Source organism: Onychostoma macrolepis, chromosome 24 (genome assembly GCF_012432095.1).
Source record: "Onychostoma macrolepis isolate SWU-2019 chromosome 24, ASM1243209v1, whole genome shotgun sequence".
Taxonomy (NCBI): Eukaryota; Metazoa; Chordata; class Actinopteri; order Cypriniformes; family Cyprinidae; genus Onychostoma; species Onychostoma macrolepis.
Genome location: NC_081178.1, coordinates 13,351,225 through 13,368,885, shown reverse-complemented (window position 1 = coordinate 13,368,885; position 17,661 = coordinate 13,351,225). Strand labels below are relative to the sequence as shown.

The 17,661-nt window shown below is 37.9% G+C and overlaps 1 protein-coding gene across 2 annotated transcripts in view; it reads right to left on the bottom strand.

The window, feature by feature from the left end:
* arfgef1 (ADP-ribosylation factor guanine nucleotide-exchange factor 1 (brefeldin A-inhibited)) overlaps positions 1-17,661 on the bottom strand; it is a 73,032-nt gene that overhangs the window by 17,753 nt on the left and 37,618 nt on the right. For both annotated transcript variants that reach the window (XM_058765058.1, XM_058765059.1), the window contains exons 7-22: positions 16,907-17,014; positions 14,963-15,153; positions 13,807-13,940; positions 12,736-12,970; positions 12,264-12,363; positions 12,036-12,175; positions 10,760-10,868; positions 8,683-8,884; positions 6,867-6,978; positions 6,092-6,297; positions 5,901-5,985; positions 5,496-5,661; positions 4,675-4,826; positions 4,457-4,585; positions 386-544; positions 133-277 (exon numbers count right to left, since the gene is read on the bottom strand). In XM_058765058.1, coding sequence (XP_058621041.1) covers positions 133-277; positions 386-544; positions 4,457-4,585; positions 4,675-4,826; positions 5,496-5,661; positions 5,901-5,985; positions 6,092-6,297; positions 6,867-6,978; positions 8,683-8,884; positions 10,760-10,868; positions 12,036-12,175; positions 12,264-12,363; positions 12,736-12,970; positions 13,807-13,940; positions 14,963-15,153; positions 16,907-17,014 — 2,373 coding nt within the window. The remainder of the gene's footprint in view (positions 1-132; positions 278-385; positions 545-4,456; positions 4,586-4,674; positions 4,827-5,495; positions 5,662-5,900; positions 5,986-6,091; positions 6,298-6,866; positions 6,979-8,682; positions 8,885-10,759; positions 10,869-12,035; positions 12,176-12,263; positions 12,364-12,735; positions 12,971-13,806; positions 13,941-14,962; positions 15,154-16,906; positions 17,015-17,661) is intronic.

The following is a 17,661-nucleotide window of genomic DNA, read 5'->3' as shown; positions in this document are numbered from 1 at the left end:
GTATTTATCATATAATGGACTTATTTAATTATTGCTATGCTGCATCTGTGTTATCGCTTTTTAATGAATAACAACAAACATTTTCTCAGTAACAGACCAAATTGCTGCCCATGTGAAGTGTGACTGACTGACCCAAGCCCAGGTACTCGTCAGACGTCTGTTCCTTGGTGCTGGTGATGAAGCCTTCCTTCCCCCGTACGGTTCCTGATATGTACCGAGCCTTCACTCCTGTCCCAATGAGCTGGGCCAACTCTAGCTGACTAATGCACTTCAGGATCTAGAGCACACACAGACAGAATAATAACGCCTCATAATATCTATCTGCCAATCACTTTGCATAGGAAACATCCAGGCCTGTCAAAGAGCTGGGTTTGGCAGAGCTCACCTCATGCCAAGAGTTTCCTAAATAATTTCCATCCGTGTGAGCCACTGTGATGAGGGTCTTGATGGTGTCGATGTTCTTCTGCTTCATCTCGGTGATGCCTGAGCTGGCCGTCAGCAACGTGAAGCGGGCCAGAGCCTGTACGTATGCGTCTCGCTCCAACTGGAATAAACCAACACAGAACAAAAACTTTTTTTGGACTGAAATTTTGGTCTGTTTCTCATGGAAGGCAATCATGACTTTGAATATGAGTCACGTTTATGAAGTTTTTGGGTCCATTTGGAGCTTTATAGCTGCAATCTCCATTCATTGTAACTGTATGGAAAAGAGCAACATGCACATTCTTCAAAATATCTACTTTAGTGTTCCACAGAAGAAAGTCATAGAGGTATGGAATGACATGAGGGTGAGTAAATGATTCAAAGTTTCATTTTTGGGTGAACTATTCCTTTAAGCTAGGGCTGCAAAACAATTAATCACGATTCGGCACCCTTGGTAAATATGATCAAAGAAGGCTGTGAAAATTAATCTGTATTGTTAATCCTTTTGATCTTTTATTTAAAAATTCACAAAAATCTAACCTTTCATTGGATAATAAGAATTTAAAATGGGGGGGAAATATCATTATGAAATAAATGTTTTTCTCTAATACACATTGGCCACAATTAACGACACCATTTTATTCAATACTTTTTGAAACCTCCATTTGCCAGTTTAACAGCTCTAAATTTTCTCCTCTAATGCCTGATGAGGTTAGAGAACACCTGACAAGAGATCAGAGACCATTCCTTCATCCAGAATCACTCCAGACCCTTTAGATTCCCAGCTCCATGTTGGTGCTTCTCCTCTTCAGTTCACCTCACTCATTTTCTATAGGGTTCAGGTCAGAGGACTGGAATGGCCAGCAGAAGCTTGGTTTTGTGCTCAGTGACCCAGTTTTGTGTTGTTTTGGAATTTTTGTGTTTGTTGGTTGGAAGATCCAAACATGGCCCATTATAAGATTTCTAACAGAGTCAGTCACTTATTGATTTTTTATCTGTTGGTATTTGATAGAATCCATGATGCCATGTGTCTAAAAAAGATGTCCAGGACCTCCAGCAGAAATATAGGCCCACAACCTCAAAAATACAGCAGTATATTTCATTGTACACATGGGGTACTTTTTATCCCTGTGTTCACCAAACCCATCTTGAGTGTTTGCTGCTAAAAAGCTCATTTTTTAGTTTCATCTGACCATAGAAGCCAGTCCCAATTGAAGTTCCAGTCGTGTCTGACAACTGAATATGCTGGAGTTTGTTTTTGGATGAGCTAGGAGAATTTTTCTTGAAACCCTCCCAAACAACATGTGGTGATGTAGGTGCTCTTTGACAAAACTTTTTTAAAGGTTTTCTGACCCCGAGACTCAACTATTTTCTGCAATTCTCCAGCTGTGGTCCTTGGAGAGTCTTTAGCCACTCAAACTCTCCTTCTCACCGTGCATTAGGACGATATAGACACACGTCCTCTTCCAGGTAGTTTCGTAACATTTTATGTTGATTGGAAATTCTTAATTTTCACTGCTCTAGCTCATTTCTTAAAGCCACTTCACTAATTTGTGAAGCTCAATTATCTTGCTGCACATCAGAAATATATTCTTTGGTTTTTCTCATTGTGATGGATGATTAAGGGAATTTGGGCTTTGTTTTCCCTCCTATTTATATTTCTGTGAAACAGGAAGCCATGGCTGGATAATTTCATGTTCATAATCACCCTGGAGTGCTCAAAATTGTGAATATGAATGGGAATATACTTCAGAGATATTTTACTCATAAGAATTTCTAGGGGTGCCAATAATTGTGTCCAAAGTGTATTTGAGAAAAACATTTATTTCATAATGATATTTCTCCCCATTTTAAATTCTTATTATCCAATGAAAGGATAGATAAAAGATAAAATAAAAGTTAAATAAAAGATTAAAAGCACTAACAATACAGATTAATTTTCACAGCCTTCTTTGATCATATTTACCAAGGGTGCCGATATTTTTGGCCATGACTGTACATACATACACATACACATACATATACATATACACATACATATATACATACAGTTGGGAAAACAATTATTTGATCCCCTACTTATTTTGTACGTTTGCCCACTGACAAAGAAATGATCAGTCTATAATTTTAATGGTAGATTTATTTTAACGGTGAGAGAAAGAATAACAACAAAAAAATCCAGAAAAATGCATTAAAAAAAAGTTATTGATTTGTAAATTGATTTGCATTTTAATGAGTCAAATAAGTATTTGACCCCTTCGCAAAACATTACTTAGTACTTGGTGGCAAAACCCTTGTTGGCAATCACAGAGTTCAGACATTTTTTGTAGTTGGCCACCTGGTTTGCACACATCTCAGGAAGAATTTTGTCCCACTCCTCTTTGCAGATCCTCTCCAAGTCATTAAGGTTTCAAGGCTGACGTTTGGCAACTCGAACCTTCAGCTCCCTCCACAGATTTTCTATGGGATTTTCTAGGCCACTCCAGGACCTTAATGTGCTTCTTCCTGAGCCACTCCTATATTGCCTTGGCCGTGTTTTGGGTCATTGTCATGCTGGAATACCCATCCACGACCCATTTTCAATGCCCTGGCTGGCTTCAATGCCCGGGCCCTGACGGTACATCGCCCCGTCCATCGTCCCTTTGATGCGGTGCAGTTGTCCCCTTAACAGAAAAACACCCCCAAAACACAATGTTTCCACCTCCATGTTTGATGGTGGGGATGATGTTCTTGGGGTCATAGGCAGTATTCCTCCAAACACGGCGAGTTGAGTTGATGCCAAAGTGCTAGATTTTGGTCTCATCTGACCACAACACTTTCACCCAGTTCTCCTCTGAATCATTGGCAAACTTCAGACGGGCCTATACATGTGCTTTCTTGAGCAGGGGGACCTTGCGGGCACTGCAGGATTTCAGTCCTTCACGGCGTAGTGGGTTACCAATTGTTTTCTTGGTAACTATGGTCCCAGCTGCCTTGAGATCATTGACAAGATCCTCCCGTGTAGTTCTGGGCTGATTCCTCACCTTTCTCATGATCATTGAAACTCCACAAGGTGAGATCTTGCATGGAGCCCCAGTCCGAGGGAGATTGATAGTTATTTTGGGTTTCTTCCATTTGCGAATAATCACACCAACCGTTGTCACCTTCTCACCAAGCTGCTTGGCGATGGTCTTGTAGCCCATTCCAGCTTTGAGTAGGTCTACAATCTTGTCCCTGACATCCTTGGACAGCTCTTTGGTCTTGGCCATGGTGGAGAGTTTGGAATCTGATTGATTGATTGCTTCTGTGGACAGGTTGTCTTTTATACAGGTAATAAACTGAGATTAGGAGCACTCCCTTTAAGAGAATGCTCCGAATCTCAGCTCCTTACCTGTATAAAAGAAACCCGGAAATCTTGCTGATTGATAGGGGATCAAATACTTATTTGACTCATTAAAATGCAAATCAATTTATAACTTTTTTGAAATGCGTTTTTTTGGATTTTTTTGGTTGTTATTCTGTCTCTCACTGTTCAAATAAACCTACCTTTAGAATTATAGACTGATCATTTCTTTGTCAGTGGGCAAACGTACAAAATCAGCAGGGGATCAAATAATTTTTTTCCCCCACTGTGTATGTGTATGTGTATACACACATATACATACATACATACATACATACACACACACATACATACATACATACACACACATATATTTATACTCGTATATAATTTATATTATATATATAAATATGTAAATCTAACATATTTTCCTTAATATATACACATGTACGTGTGTGTATTTATATATTCATAATAAATATACATAGTACACACACATATAGTATTAAACAAACTTTTATTTTGAATGCGATTAATCGCGATTAATTGTTTTGAAGCCCTACTTTAAGCAGTTGATCATTGCAGGCCAGGATGACAGAAGTTTTTAAAGGCACTTATTCAGACAGACTGAATAGTAACGCAAACAAATGCTAGGATTTTCTCAGCTTCAGTAAATGGCCTCCTCACTGTTACTGTAATGTGTGAAATTACCTGAATGCTGAAGATGCACGCTATCCTGATAGCACAGCGGATTCCCTCCAGACACAGAGAGGCCACCTCAGTGTCATCACAGTCCTGCAGACCCACGCTGAACGCAGCCAGGAAGGGTGTCCATGCCAGCTATGAGAGATCAAGATATTATGCGATGAGTATTTGCATCCAAACAGAATGCATGTGTATGTGTATGCACTTGCACATGCACAGAATACCTTAAACATTGGTCTGACGTGCTCGAGGTGGGTGGCGCTGGTGAAGGGTGCCTGAACGTGGCTCACGGCCTCCATCAGAGCCTTGGCTGTCTTTGCCATCTGCTCCATCTCAACATTATACAGAAGTCTCCTCTGCTTTTCACTGGCCACACCTGATCCAAAGACAGTAGCAAAACACGCCATCAGTTACCACAAATCACACATAATAATAATAATAATAATAATAATAAAAAAAGTTATAATTTGTTTGTATTTTAATAAGTTATTATTATTATTATTATTATATATAAAATATTTTTATTTTAATAATATCATAATTAATAACACTTTCACATAATAATAATAAAGTAATTTTTTAGTATTAATACATTTGTAAATTCAAAAGTCTATTATTATTATTATTATTATTATTGTGTATATATAAAATATTATTCTTATTTTAATATTATCATCTTTAATAACACTTTCAAATAATAACAACAACAAAAATTATCATCGTCATCATTAAAATTAATTAAATACATAAATAATTATTATCATCCTTGTTAATAACAAAATTCATTAATGCTTAAAATGATTACTAATTTATTAACAATTACAAAATACTGAACTACTTTGTTTGGTCAACCACAGCACTCTATTGTAAAACACTACAAAATAAAATAATTTATACTTAAATCAGTGGGATAATACACAGTCTTGTTCATTCATAACTGAAACATAAAGGATTGCTGTGACCCCAGTTAGCAAAAAGAAAAAAAAAAATTCAAGAGAGTCTATTTGATTTTGTCAGTATGTTTGTCTGTTCGTCAAATACTCACTTTGCTTATTTGACTTTAGAGTTAACTCCTTTGTCTCCTTCATGGATATTTTTTTCCCTGCGATTTCATCATAAATGGCTGAGAGATACTCCTCCGGTAAATCTTTACTGTCATTGATACCTCGGTTCATCTTGATGTATTGCTCTTTCGTCATTTTATTCTTCACCTGCGCCAAGATAAAGGAAGCAACAGATCAGTAGCGTTCTTCCTCTTATTTTCTGGTGCGTTTCAGCAACATCCATCACCCTAGATTTAGCTATTCTGCTCACATATCAAGACTGAATGCCAAACAGCTGTTTCCAACTCCGATGTTCACCTTAACATTCATAGACTAGGGAATGAAAAGAAAATGCATTCTGCATTCGCTGTAGATTTCAGTGAACAATCAGTGCTCGGCGAACTAACCTGCGGACTGTGTAGATCTGTAGTCAACATGATGATTGAATACGCGAGGACGTACGCGGTGTCAGCGCTGGCGAACAGTGTTTGCCTAAGGAGAGAGATAAAAGAGACAAACAGCGACTGAGTTCAGCGATTGCGGCATAATTAGCAACGTAGGTTAATTGGTTGCAACAGCAGGGGACCGCTGCACTCACCCTTGGTTGCATTCTAAATATCTAGCAGCAAATTTCTCCATCAGTCGATCGATTTTCTGGGCCTCTCCGGGCAGGCGGAAACCCTCGAGGAACATGCGCAGCGCCGGCACGAAGTCTTTGCCCTGGAAGTCCATTTGGTCGACGTAGGCATACATAACCTCTTTATTGATGCGATCGTTGTCTCCGAGAAACTCTCCTACCTGGATCTGTAAGGGTGGAAACAGAAGAACCAATGAGTCAGATATCGACTGTGTAGGTAGAAAAATATATAGCAGAAAAAACATGTTTCATAACTCAATGCATGCTCAATGCTGCAAACACTGCAGATTGGAGAAATCCTTGAGCATTTATCCACTGTGCATCATTGAAATGCAATGTCTATTGAAGTATTCCACGCACATCTCAAGTCATTCAGGAGGCTGAGGGCTGTTTTGCTGAAGTGCCCTAATTTTAGGGCAGATATAAGGAGCTCTCTTTGCCCATTACTGCTGGAGTCTTTTGAGGCCTGATGAATGAGCAACTGAGTTGCCGATTCATCACACTGAAGGATCAAATCATCTCTAAGTGGAAGTTTGGCAACACTTTGCTGGAGTGTCTTGATATTTTTTTTTGCTTTGTTTTTCAGAAAAGCTCTGCAGCAGCATATGCATATTCAGAGTTTTATTATAGTACACTGCTATATTGTTAAAATCTATTTGACCCTAGGTCACCGTACATGGAAGAAACAAAGTAAAAATATTGTATCTTGTATGCAAACAATAGTTATATGTCTTACAGAGTCAAGCCTCTCCTCTTGATGTAAGAACTGGGCGATATCTTCAGGCGTGGTTCCCAGCATGCCTTGCTCCTGCAGGTACTGAATGCCCCTCTTTGGTTTTTTGTTGAACCTGTGCATAATGGTACATAGAAAACCAATGTGAGCTGCATATTTAGATTAAGCATTTTTTAAGTATGAAGACGAAGCATTCATACGATACATTTTTTCCCTGCGGTTATGACGTTAGTAATGGTGTTTGTATCAAAAAGAGGTATAATATAGTTTTGTCCTCTCACTGTTAAAGGATTAGTTCACTTCCAGAATAAAAATTTCCTGATAATTTGCTCACCCCTATGTCATCCAAGATATTCATGTCTGTCTTTCTTCAATCGAAAGAAATTAAGGTTTTTGAGGAAAACATTCCAGGATTTTTCTCCATATAGTGGACTTCAATGGGGACCAATGGGTTGAAGGTCCAAATTGCAGTTTCAATGCAGCTTCAAAGGGCTCGATCCCAGCCGAGGAATAAGGGTCCTATCTAACAAATCAGCCATTTTCAAAAAAGAATAAAAATTTATATACTTTTTAAACACAAATGCTCGTCTTGCACTAGCTCGATCTCACGCATTATGTAGTCACGCATACGTGACTTAGGCGGAAGTACCGACTTAAGTGTTTACAAACCGAGCGTGCAAAGAAAGTCAAATGCCCTTTAAAAAAAAAAAAAGGTAAAAAAACGATGTCGGACGATTTTGAAGTTGGAGAAGAAAATGAGGTTTAGTTTTTCACCCTACCCTACCTTTTTGAGCCAAAGTACACAGACGAAGAACTAACCGTTTGTGACCTTTCCAACGTGATTATTTAATGTGTGAAGACGCGCATGCACATTACAGAGCTAGTGCAAGACAAGCAGCATTTGTGGTTAAAAAGTATATTATTTATTAATTTTTTTTAAAGGCCGATCGTTTTGCTAGATAAGACCCTTATTCCTCGGCTGGGATCATGTAGAGCCCTTTGAAGCTGCAAGTTGGACATTCAATCCACTGTATGAAGAAAAATCCTCAAAAACCTTCATTACTTTTCAACTGAAGAAAGACAGACATGAACATCTTGGATGACATACGGGTGAGTACACTATCAGGAAATTCTTATTCTGAAGTGAACTAATTATTAAAATGGTCTGTTTTTGCTGCTGTGATTCAAACATTGAAATACATTATGAAAGATTTATAAAACATACTGGTATAATCGGACTGAAATGGTTTCTTCAGAAGTAAAGGCAGAGCAGTAGGTGCTACACATAGCACTATGCATTTTACTCTTTGGTTTCTGACTACCGAACAGGCCTCACTGATGTGTAAATGTGAGCAGTCTTGTTTAATGCAATTTGAGATGCATTGAACTGACATATGAAAGCTGCAGAACTAGGGAAAAAGTTGGCTTGTTTGAATAAACAGTCCAACTACTGGCTCAATAGATTGCATAATTTTGGGTTGGGACTACCTGTTTGGCTGACCAATGGCAGACCAATGGTGTTTGTGTGAAACCTGTTTGCAAGCAACATTTTTTACAATTCTAATTGTTCTTAATAATGGTGCAGAACTAACACACTTCACATTTAAGATGGGTCAAGAGTGTTCAAACCAGTTCCTGGAGAGTCAACTTGCTGTTGGAGCTAAACTCTGCAGGACAGTGGCCCTCCAGGTCCAAGACTGGACACCCCTGGAATACGTAAACTAAGCAACTTTCTATTCGAATGTCTATTGAGAGTGATTTTGTCAAACCATGTATGGTGCACTGATTTCATGCTTTTGATTCCAACATAATGGCTTACAGGTCAATGCCTTGCTCTATGATCTCCTTTTGTTGTTTGAGGACCTCAAACTGCTCAGGGTTGTCTGTCCCGGACATCTGCGTGCTGTAACTCCCGATGCCCGATGAGGCGGTGGAGTCCAAAGAGTTTATGCTGCCATAACGGTTAATCGTTTCCGGATGCTTCGACTCATTGGTCTCCTGTTCTGAAGGCTTTTCTTGGCCTGATTGAGAAAGAAGGGAATGAAATTCAGAGAGTAGCCCCTCACTGCAGAACACAAGATCCAGGGGGAGTGGTTGGATCCACATCTAGGGAGTGGAGATTGGTAGGTTTAAGGGTGGAGATGGGTGGGTTTAGTGATCAGGGGGTGGAGACGGGTAGGTTTAGGTATATGTAAGGTGGGAGGAGTTGGATCTGGATCCAACCACGCCCCCTGGATCTTGTGTTCTGCAGTGAGGACAATCTCAATTCAGATGCAATTTCAGAGAAAGCAGAAGTAGTGACAAGCCCAGTTTGTAAAACACCATGAGCCCCTACAGGCTAGGAAGTAGAGACGGCATGATTCATTGGGCTCCTGGTTGGCTGTCGGTGTATTGAGTCTTTTCTCTGGCTCAGCTCCCTATATGAGTTTTCCAACACAACAGTTCTCTAATAAAAGTCCTTGGCCTCAGCTGACTCGTATCACAAAAACAGCACGATAGGGACTGAAGAAAGAGCAGCGTGACCTGAATACACAATGTAACAGATCTAAAGTTGGTGCAAGCAAGACAAACAGGCGGTGTGGGTATGTGGAAGCCATAGTTACATGTTGCGGGATCTAATTTCACACTGGAAACACTGTAAAAGATTTAGCGGGTAGCTATCACTGTAACACGAGCTGTCAGGTCACATCCTCCTTTCTCATAGTTTCTTCTCTTGGAAAGATCATAAGAGCCAGTAGCAGCTGGGAAATACTTACCTGTTCGTATTAATTTATCTTTTCGATATACAAACGCTAATATGGCCACAAAACAAAGAGCTATTAAGAAACCACTATCTAGTTTACGCAACACAAGCTAATGCAATCAATTCTAATAACACTACAAACTGCCATTACCTGCTCTCCCTTTTGATGTGCGTTCGTTAAGAGAAAAGAACAAAGATTTATTGGCTAGCATGATGAGAAATCAAGAACCTGAAAGCTTTGATTAGTGATCCACAAACACCCGAATATTTACCCAGATGAGTATGCTACTATCCGACTGGCCGATCAGGACATAAAGCCTGTATATGTAAGTGTAGCAATTTAGTCTAGATGAAAGGCTACAGCCATTTCTTGATTTGCCATTGTAAACATAGTTTCCACTAAAATACAACAGCTAAGTTAAATCCATGGTAACCACTGTCATTAAATAAATAAAAAATAAATGTTTTATATTTTAGTTGTTCGCTAAGGTGTTTGTGAGCCTAAAGCTATGTGCTTCCAAGAGTTCAACTTGTCATTTAAAAATAAGCAAGAATCTCTGGTTTATGATTGGCTGATAACTGAAAATCTGCAGTGGGCTTGAGGCAACAGAGAAATTTCCCTTTGGGCCATCAGAGCCTCTTCTCCTCCAGCCCAATAAAGCCAAGTTTGATTAGACCTAAATCCCCTCCGCTCTGAAGAGGCAGGGTCTCTAGCCTGGTGCATGTTCCCAGCTCATAGGAGAAGCTTGGTTTTGCAGTGTTCAGGAAGCCTGCAGACTGTCTCCCTGATGTCAGGGTGATGAATAACAGCCTCAGGGTTGTTTGATTAAGATGAAAGGCCGGCGTAGCCATCACGGCGAATAGCATTTCCTGCCCGTCTTTGAGGCACAGGACTCCTAGTGTGCTGTCCTCAAAAGCAACTGTTTATCCATTTGGTTCTGCACAAGCCAGAAGCCTCTGGAAAGCAGCATAAATGCACTCAGAGGAGACTCATTTAGAAAAGCCAGGGCCGTTACCTGGAATACGTAATGCAACTGCTTGGATCCAAAGCATATCAGGGTACAGAGAGGCTAAATAAGGTTCTGCAGGTATTAAACTGGTTGAGGAGCTAGTATTGATATTTTGTTCCGCAGAGGCTGACTGTTTGCCTTACCGAGACTTGTCTGGGAGTTGGGGTTGACATATTGGTCTTTGCTCCACTCCACCATACACTTGAGAATTGACACCAGACACTCCAGTCCTTTCTTCCTTAGAGTCAGCTCCTGAGGGACAACATGACCTGGGATCACTAACACGGTTTTAAAATAATAGTTCTTATAATTTACCTGATCCAAATCAAATTTTTGAAGGGAAAAAAAAAAGACGCATCATTTACTGTAAACTTCAAAAAGTACAACAGCATCATGAAAGTAGTAATACAAGATTCCTGTGCCATATATTCCAGGTTTTTAAAGCTGTACTTAAGTTTAGCGACTAGCAGACTTTTAAATATTTCTAAACATTTGCATTTCTAAATATTTACATTTGCAAATATATACAGTATAGACAGAGCCGGGTAGTAGCTGATTACATGTAACCTGGATTACATAATCAGATTAAAAAAATTAAGTACTTCTAGTTAGATAACATTACATTACAATACTCATAATCAAATTACAGTAACGTTTTTATGGATTACATGATTACATATTTTTCACACAATAGCAGTAAATTATTCATAAAGTGTTGATTTGATTTTCTAAATAAATCCTACCACTTATTTACCAGTTTTATGGAACTGACCATAGAAAATGGAGTACACACAATTTGTTTAATTTGATACTTTTATAATTTAAGTAAGCTTTATATTAATTAGCTTTTCATCAACTCACAAACGCCCTGAAGTTCATTCATGGACCCCAGTTTGGGAAAACCGTGGTGTAATATAATGTTTAATGCACTTCATGATGATGAAAAATAAAGTAATCAAAACATAGTCAGAATACATTACCTAATAAGTGTAATCCAACAGATTACATTACTAACTACAATTTTCTTTATGGAATTTGTAATCAGTAATGGGCTACAATTCGTAAGTAATCTATCCAATACTATATACAGATACACAGGTATTTTCAAATGTTTGAGGTGGGAAAAGATTTTTAATGTTTTTGAAAGAAGTCTGATCAAAATGCTGTAAAAATAAGGAGATAATGAAATTCTGTTTAAATTCTGTTTAATCTCTTTCAACATTATAAATGTCTTTACTGCCACGTTTGATCAAATTAATGTGTCCTTGTTTGAGTGCCACTGCACATAATATGATTTTGTATGGGAAAGAGCACTTCAAATGTTTTTTTTGTGTGCTCATGAACAAAATGATGGAATGAGGGTGAGTAAGTGATGACAATTTGTGCGTCAACCAATCCATTTAAGGACAGTGTGTTTACCTGAAGTGGGGTTGTACCCAGTTCATGGCCTCCTCGTCCTTGTGCAATCTTTGAGAGGTCATTCACCAGCCTCTCGAAAATATTAGCAGCATTCAGGTCACAATCATAATTAACATAGATATCTACCACACTCTGGGCATCTGTGAGTGTAGAAATAACATAGAATAACTTGTAGAAACACTCTCTTATATATATTTGATAGTGGATGGTAAAGGAAAGCTTTCATACCAGCACATATTCTAGTGAGGGTTTGAATGACCATCCACTTGTGGTCATACGAGCTTGTGGACGTTTCCAGAATATAAAGAAAAATCTCTTTGAAAAACACCTGAGGAGAGAAAAACGTATATACAGTCAAGTTTTCACCTTATAAATTCATAACCAAGTCAGTAACAGAATAATAACGTTTCAACAATATATGGTGTTGCCAAGATGTGTAACTTGATCAATTTGAGAAATATTACTGCACAATAAATCCTAACACACTCATCTGGAATGAGGCGCATACACACACACACACACACACACACACACACACACACACACAAACAGACAGACAGACTGAGGCAGAATTACAAGCTTTCATCCTAAACCACAGCTTAAATAAATCCACACTGTCAGCTAGACGCTCCACAGACTGACGCCATCAGGGCAAGACGCGCAAACATGTTGCGATTCGGGGGGAACTGAGTTCAGGCACCTCGATTTGCATCTTGAGATGTGTCTTGAAGTTGGACAGGAGAGTGAGGAAGATAGACAGCGACAGCTCGAACACCTCAGGGACGGAGGAGACGCCGTTTTTAGACAGTGCTACGCACAGGTACTGCTTGATGGCGTTGATGAACATCTCGTTGGTTTTGAAGATGGGCCCAGCGTTCTGCAGGATGGACAGAAGGAGCTGTAGCGAGAGGACCTTGGACCGCAGCTCATGGGATCTGCAGGAAGTTGAGGAATCTTAGGTGAATAAAACAATATATTTAATCCTCATTCTATATAAAACACTCATGCCAAGGCCAAACTAAACTTAATAAAGAACATTGAGTTAACTTTTGCATTACTGGGGTGAAAACTGCTTGAAAACTTATTAACTGAGTGTTTAAATACTTCAATACCAAAGAAAGACATATATTAAGAAAATAAAAAAATATTGAGAATTCAATTGCTAAGTGGCTTCTTAAAGACCCTTCAATGAAACTCCATTTTATTGTCCTCTAGTTCAATCATTAAAAAAAAAGTAAAAAAATAAAATACAAAATAACCTCTCCTCAACAAACTGCATGATCTGAGGCATGATTCATGTCCCTAACCCCCATCTATGCTTAGTGCCTTAGTATATACCACTGACAAATAAAGTCCTGATGTAAATCAAGAGGGGTCAACAGGTCTAAGTCCATTTGACAAAGAGTAATCAATAGCACTGAAACAAGCTTCCTGCCTCACTGCCCCTGAAGACACACCAGAATGAATGTCTCTTTCTCTTCAAAATGACAGGGAGGAACATCTCTCTTGCCCTCTGACAGCCCTATTCACCTGTTATGGGACAGCAGCTGATAAAACCATAGACAACTCAACTCTGTGCAATGCAGACTGATGCCTTCAACACTCTCCATCCAAAATATCTACAACCACAGATTTCAGATTAGGATATAACCACATCAAACCCACTTGGATTCTGACTGGGGATGTCATTTTTGGCACGACATTTGGCACAACAAATAAACAATTCCTTTTGTATACAGTCAGATGTTTTTTTTTAGAAAGATAGGCTTACTTCGGATCAGGGGGACCGTCTGAAAGGGGCTTCATGGAGAGCTTGCAGAGTGAACGGAATACCAAGAATGCATCCTTCTGGAGAATGTGGGAAAACTTTGCACCTGGTGCTGCACCAGTGGTAGCTACCGATTCCTGTGGGAGAAATGCTCACGTTAGAGTCTTACAGCAATCAAATTTAACTGCCAGGGAAATTAATCATCATCTATAGCACATAACATGCATCAACCATAAAAAAAGCAACAGGCCATAAAATTGGCATTATGGTCCATTAAGCATATACAATGGCCCTAAAAAATATTTGGACAGTTATACAAACTTAAAAAAAAAAAAAAAAAAAAAACAGGATTTCTGCAGTGTTCTTAAAATCCAATTTAAGAACTTTATGACCAACACAAATTAAATTAAAACTGTATGTTCATACAGAACAAACCCATTCCACCTTAAAATAATAATGTATTTCGGATTCTTTTATTTAATTAAACAGGCACACATTTAGCTGAAAAAATAGGTTAAATGCAAGTTTAAAATATTCAGGACTCATGTTTTATTCAACATAAGTACTGAAATCGGTTTATGCACTAAAAAATCAATACAAATTAACTGATCAATATTGGATTTTGCTGATAATATTGTGTTTAAAGAAAGGCAATAACAAGATTGTGTCAATACTAGGAAAATATCTCAATATTGAACGTGTTAAAAATGTTCTTAGTCTTTCCTTCCTGTGTTGGGGTGACCTAAAGAGAAGATACAATTTTGCTGAATTAAAGGCCAGATACAGTTCAATGCGGAAGCAAGGAAACAGGAAAAAAAAAAAACGATTTTAAGTATAACGTAGGGCTTTGATCATTAAAAAAAACACTGGGACTTTTTATTTCTAAACGTGTCTATGCTTTACTACTTCTAGCTGCTCATTCAAAAAGATGAAGGGAGAACTGCTTTTTTACAAAACGTTTCACAAGTAGCAGTTTGTTACAGCAAAACACTTGAGAGAAATGAGGGTATCATGGTTTGTGACATCGCAAACAAACCCTATAATTTAATTTTGAGGAATTCAACTGTTAAATCAATGAAGTCAGTTCTGGATAAACAATCCAGTCAAAACAATTACACATGTGTAAACAAGAAGCTGTTTTGCCAGTGGAAACTGGTACCTGAGTGTCATTGGAAGAGACAGACAGTCTGTCGTCGGGTAGGGACGGAGTAAAGCTTGCAGAGATAGGTGTTCCAGGGATGCCGTTGGCGTGAACATTTTCGTTGTCGCTGCCCAACCCTCCCTCCTCTTCCAGAGAGTTTGGAATGCCCTCAGCTGGCTCAGCCTCGCCCTCACGGCTCTCTTTAACATCTGAACACAGAAAAAAAGACTTCAGACTAGGTCCTGGTTTAAAGTGTATCGCTACCAAAATCAAACAACCACTAGAACGCTCATTTAACAACATAATATTTGCTTCCTTAAAGGGACAGTTCAACAAAAAAATGTATATTCTGTCATCGTTTCTTCTCTTGATGTGATTACAAACATTTGATTTCTGTCTTACACAAAATGAGAAATTTTAAAGAATGTATAAATAATCATTTCAAAATAAATGTTTTAAAAGCACCAAATCAGCATATCAGAATGATTTCTGAAGGATCACGTCACACTGAAGACTGAAGTAATGGTTGTTGAAAATGTAATGGCTTTGCTGAAATCGCAGGAATAAATAACATTTTAAAATATATTAAAATAGAAAACTATCGAAGCCCATTTCCGCCACTGAATAAAAAAAATGTAAAAAAAAGAATCTGACAATTCTGACTTTCTCGCAATTGCGAGTACACATCTTGCAATTCTGACTTTTTTTTCTCAGAATGTGAGACAAACTCGGAATTGCGAAATATAAACTCGCAATTCTGACTTTTTTTCTCAGAACTGCATGATATAAACTAGCAATAGCGAGATATAGTCAGAATTGCATATCAACTAACTTGCAATTGTGATAAAATTGTTTTTACTAACAAATACGAGTTTGCATCTCACAATTCTGACTTTTTTCTTGCAATTGCGAGTTCATTTTTCACATTTCTGACTTTTTCCTCGCAATTCTTACTTTTTTCTCAGAATTATGAGATATAAACTCACAACTGCAAGTCCGATTCTGAGGGGTAAAAAAAGACTGCTATGTTCTCAGAATTGCGAGTTTATCTCACACAATTCTCACTTTACTCGCAATTGCGTGTAATAAAATCAGAAACACAATTCTGAGAAAAAAAAAACTTTATAACTCTCAATTGCAAGTTTATATCATGCAATTCTGAGAAAAAAAAGTCGGAATTGTGGGATGTAAACTTGCAATTGCGAGAAAAAAGTCAGAATAGTGAGATAAAAAGTCGCAATTACATTTTTTTATTATTTTTTATTCAGTGGCAGAAACAGGATTCCATAGAAAACAGCTATTTTAAATTGTAATAATATTTTGCAACATTACTGTTTTTACTGCATATCTGATCAAACTAAATTCACCCAAAATCTTACTGACCCCAAACATATATATACATACACACACACACTCACATATATACACATATATATATATATATATAAAACCAGTCTTAAGTGTAAATTTTTCAAAATTGATATTTATACATCGTCTGAAAGCTGAATAAATAAGCTTTCCATTGATGGTTTGTTATTATAGGACAATATTTGGCCGAGATACAACTATTTGAAAATCTGCAATCTGATTGTGCAAAAAATCAAAATATTGAGAAAATCCCCTTTAAAGTTGTCCAAATGAAGTTCTTAGCAATGCATATTACTAATCAAAAACGAAGTTTTGATATATTTACGGTAAGAAATTTACAAAATATCTTCATGGAACATGATCTTTACTTAATATTCTAATGATTTTTGGCATAAAAGAAAAATCGATAATTTTGACCCATACAATGTATTTTTGGCTATTGCTACAAATTTACCCCAGCAACTTAAGACTGGTTTTGTGGTCCAGGGTCACATACACACACACACACACACACACACACACACACGTATTTGACAATTCATTTTCGGCTGAACTGTCCAACTGTCCCCTTCAAGTAAGATGAATATAACTCGCCTCCAGCAATTGTGTTTACTACTTCTTGCAAAATGCTCTGTACAATCTCCTGCGCCTTCTCTTCATAGTTCCGGTTTTCTTCTTCCTCAGTTGCTTCCGTGCCATGCTCTGCCACACATAAAAAGACAGACGAGTATGTTTAAGCGTCTAATTCTGTCTAGTCAGTCATTCATGGTGCGATAGGAGGATTTTCCCTCCAAGCACACTCTGTAGTCACATTAAATCCACGTTATCAGTTTCTCAATTTAACTTTAATAAGTGTTATTAAGAGGGGACTCCATCCTGCTTGTAACTGGGTGATGTTCTGATGGAAAGCTGTGCTATTAAACTTACGTAAGACTCAGAGACAGTGACACAGTTTTCCAATGTCACATCATTACAAGATGTCTCATCTGTTCTGATGTCAAGCCTGAATCGACGATTAACTAATAATGACTAGGAATCAGAGATGCTTGTGTCTAGCAGTGTTGAGAGGAGGGGGGTAACCAACTAAAATTTGTGATATTATTAACTTAAAGGGATAGTTCACCCAAAAATAAATATTCTGTCATCATTAACTCATCCTCATGTCATTTCAAACCAATAAGACAAATCCATATAAATCTAGTAGTTTACTTCAAGTCTTGTACAAATAAATGATCACTTTATATGATGAACCGATTTAATTTAGGCTTTTATTCACCTATAAACACATAAAACTACATTAAATCTGTTCATCATATAACGTGACTATATCTCTGCACAAGACTTGGATT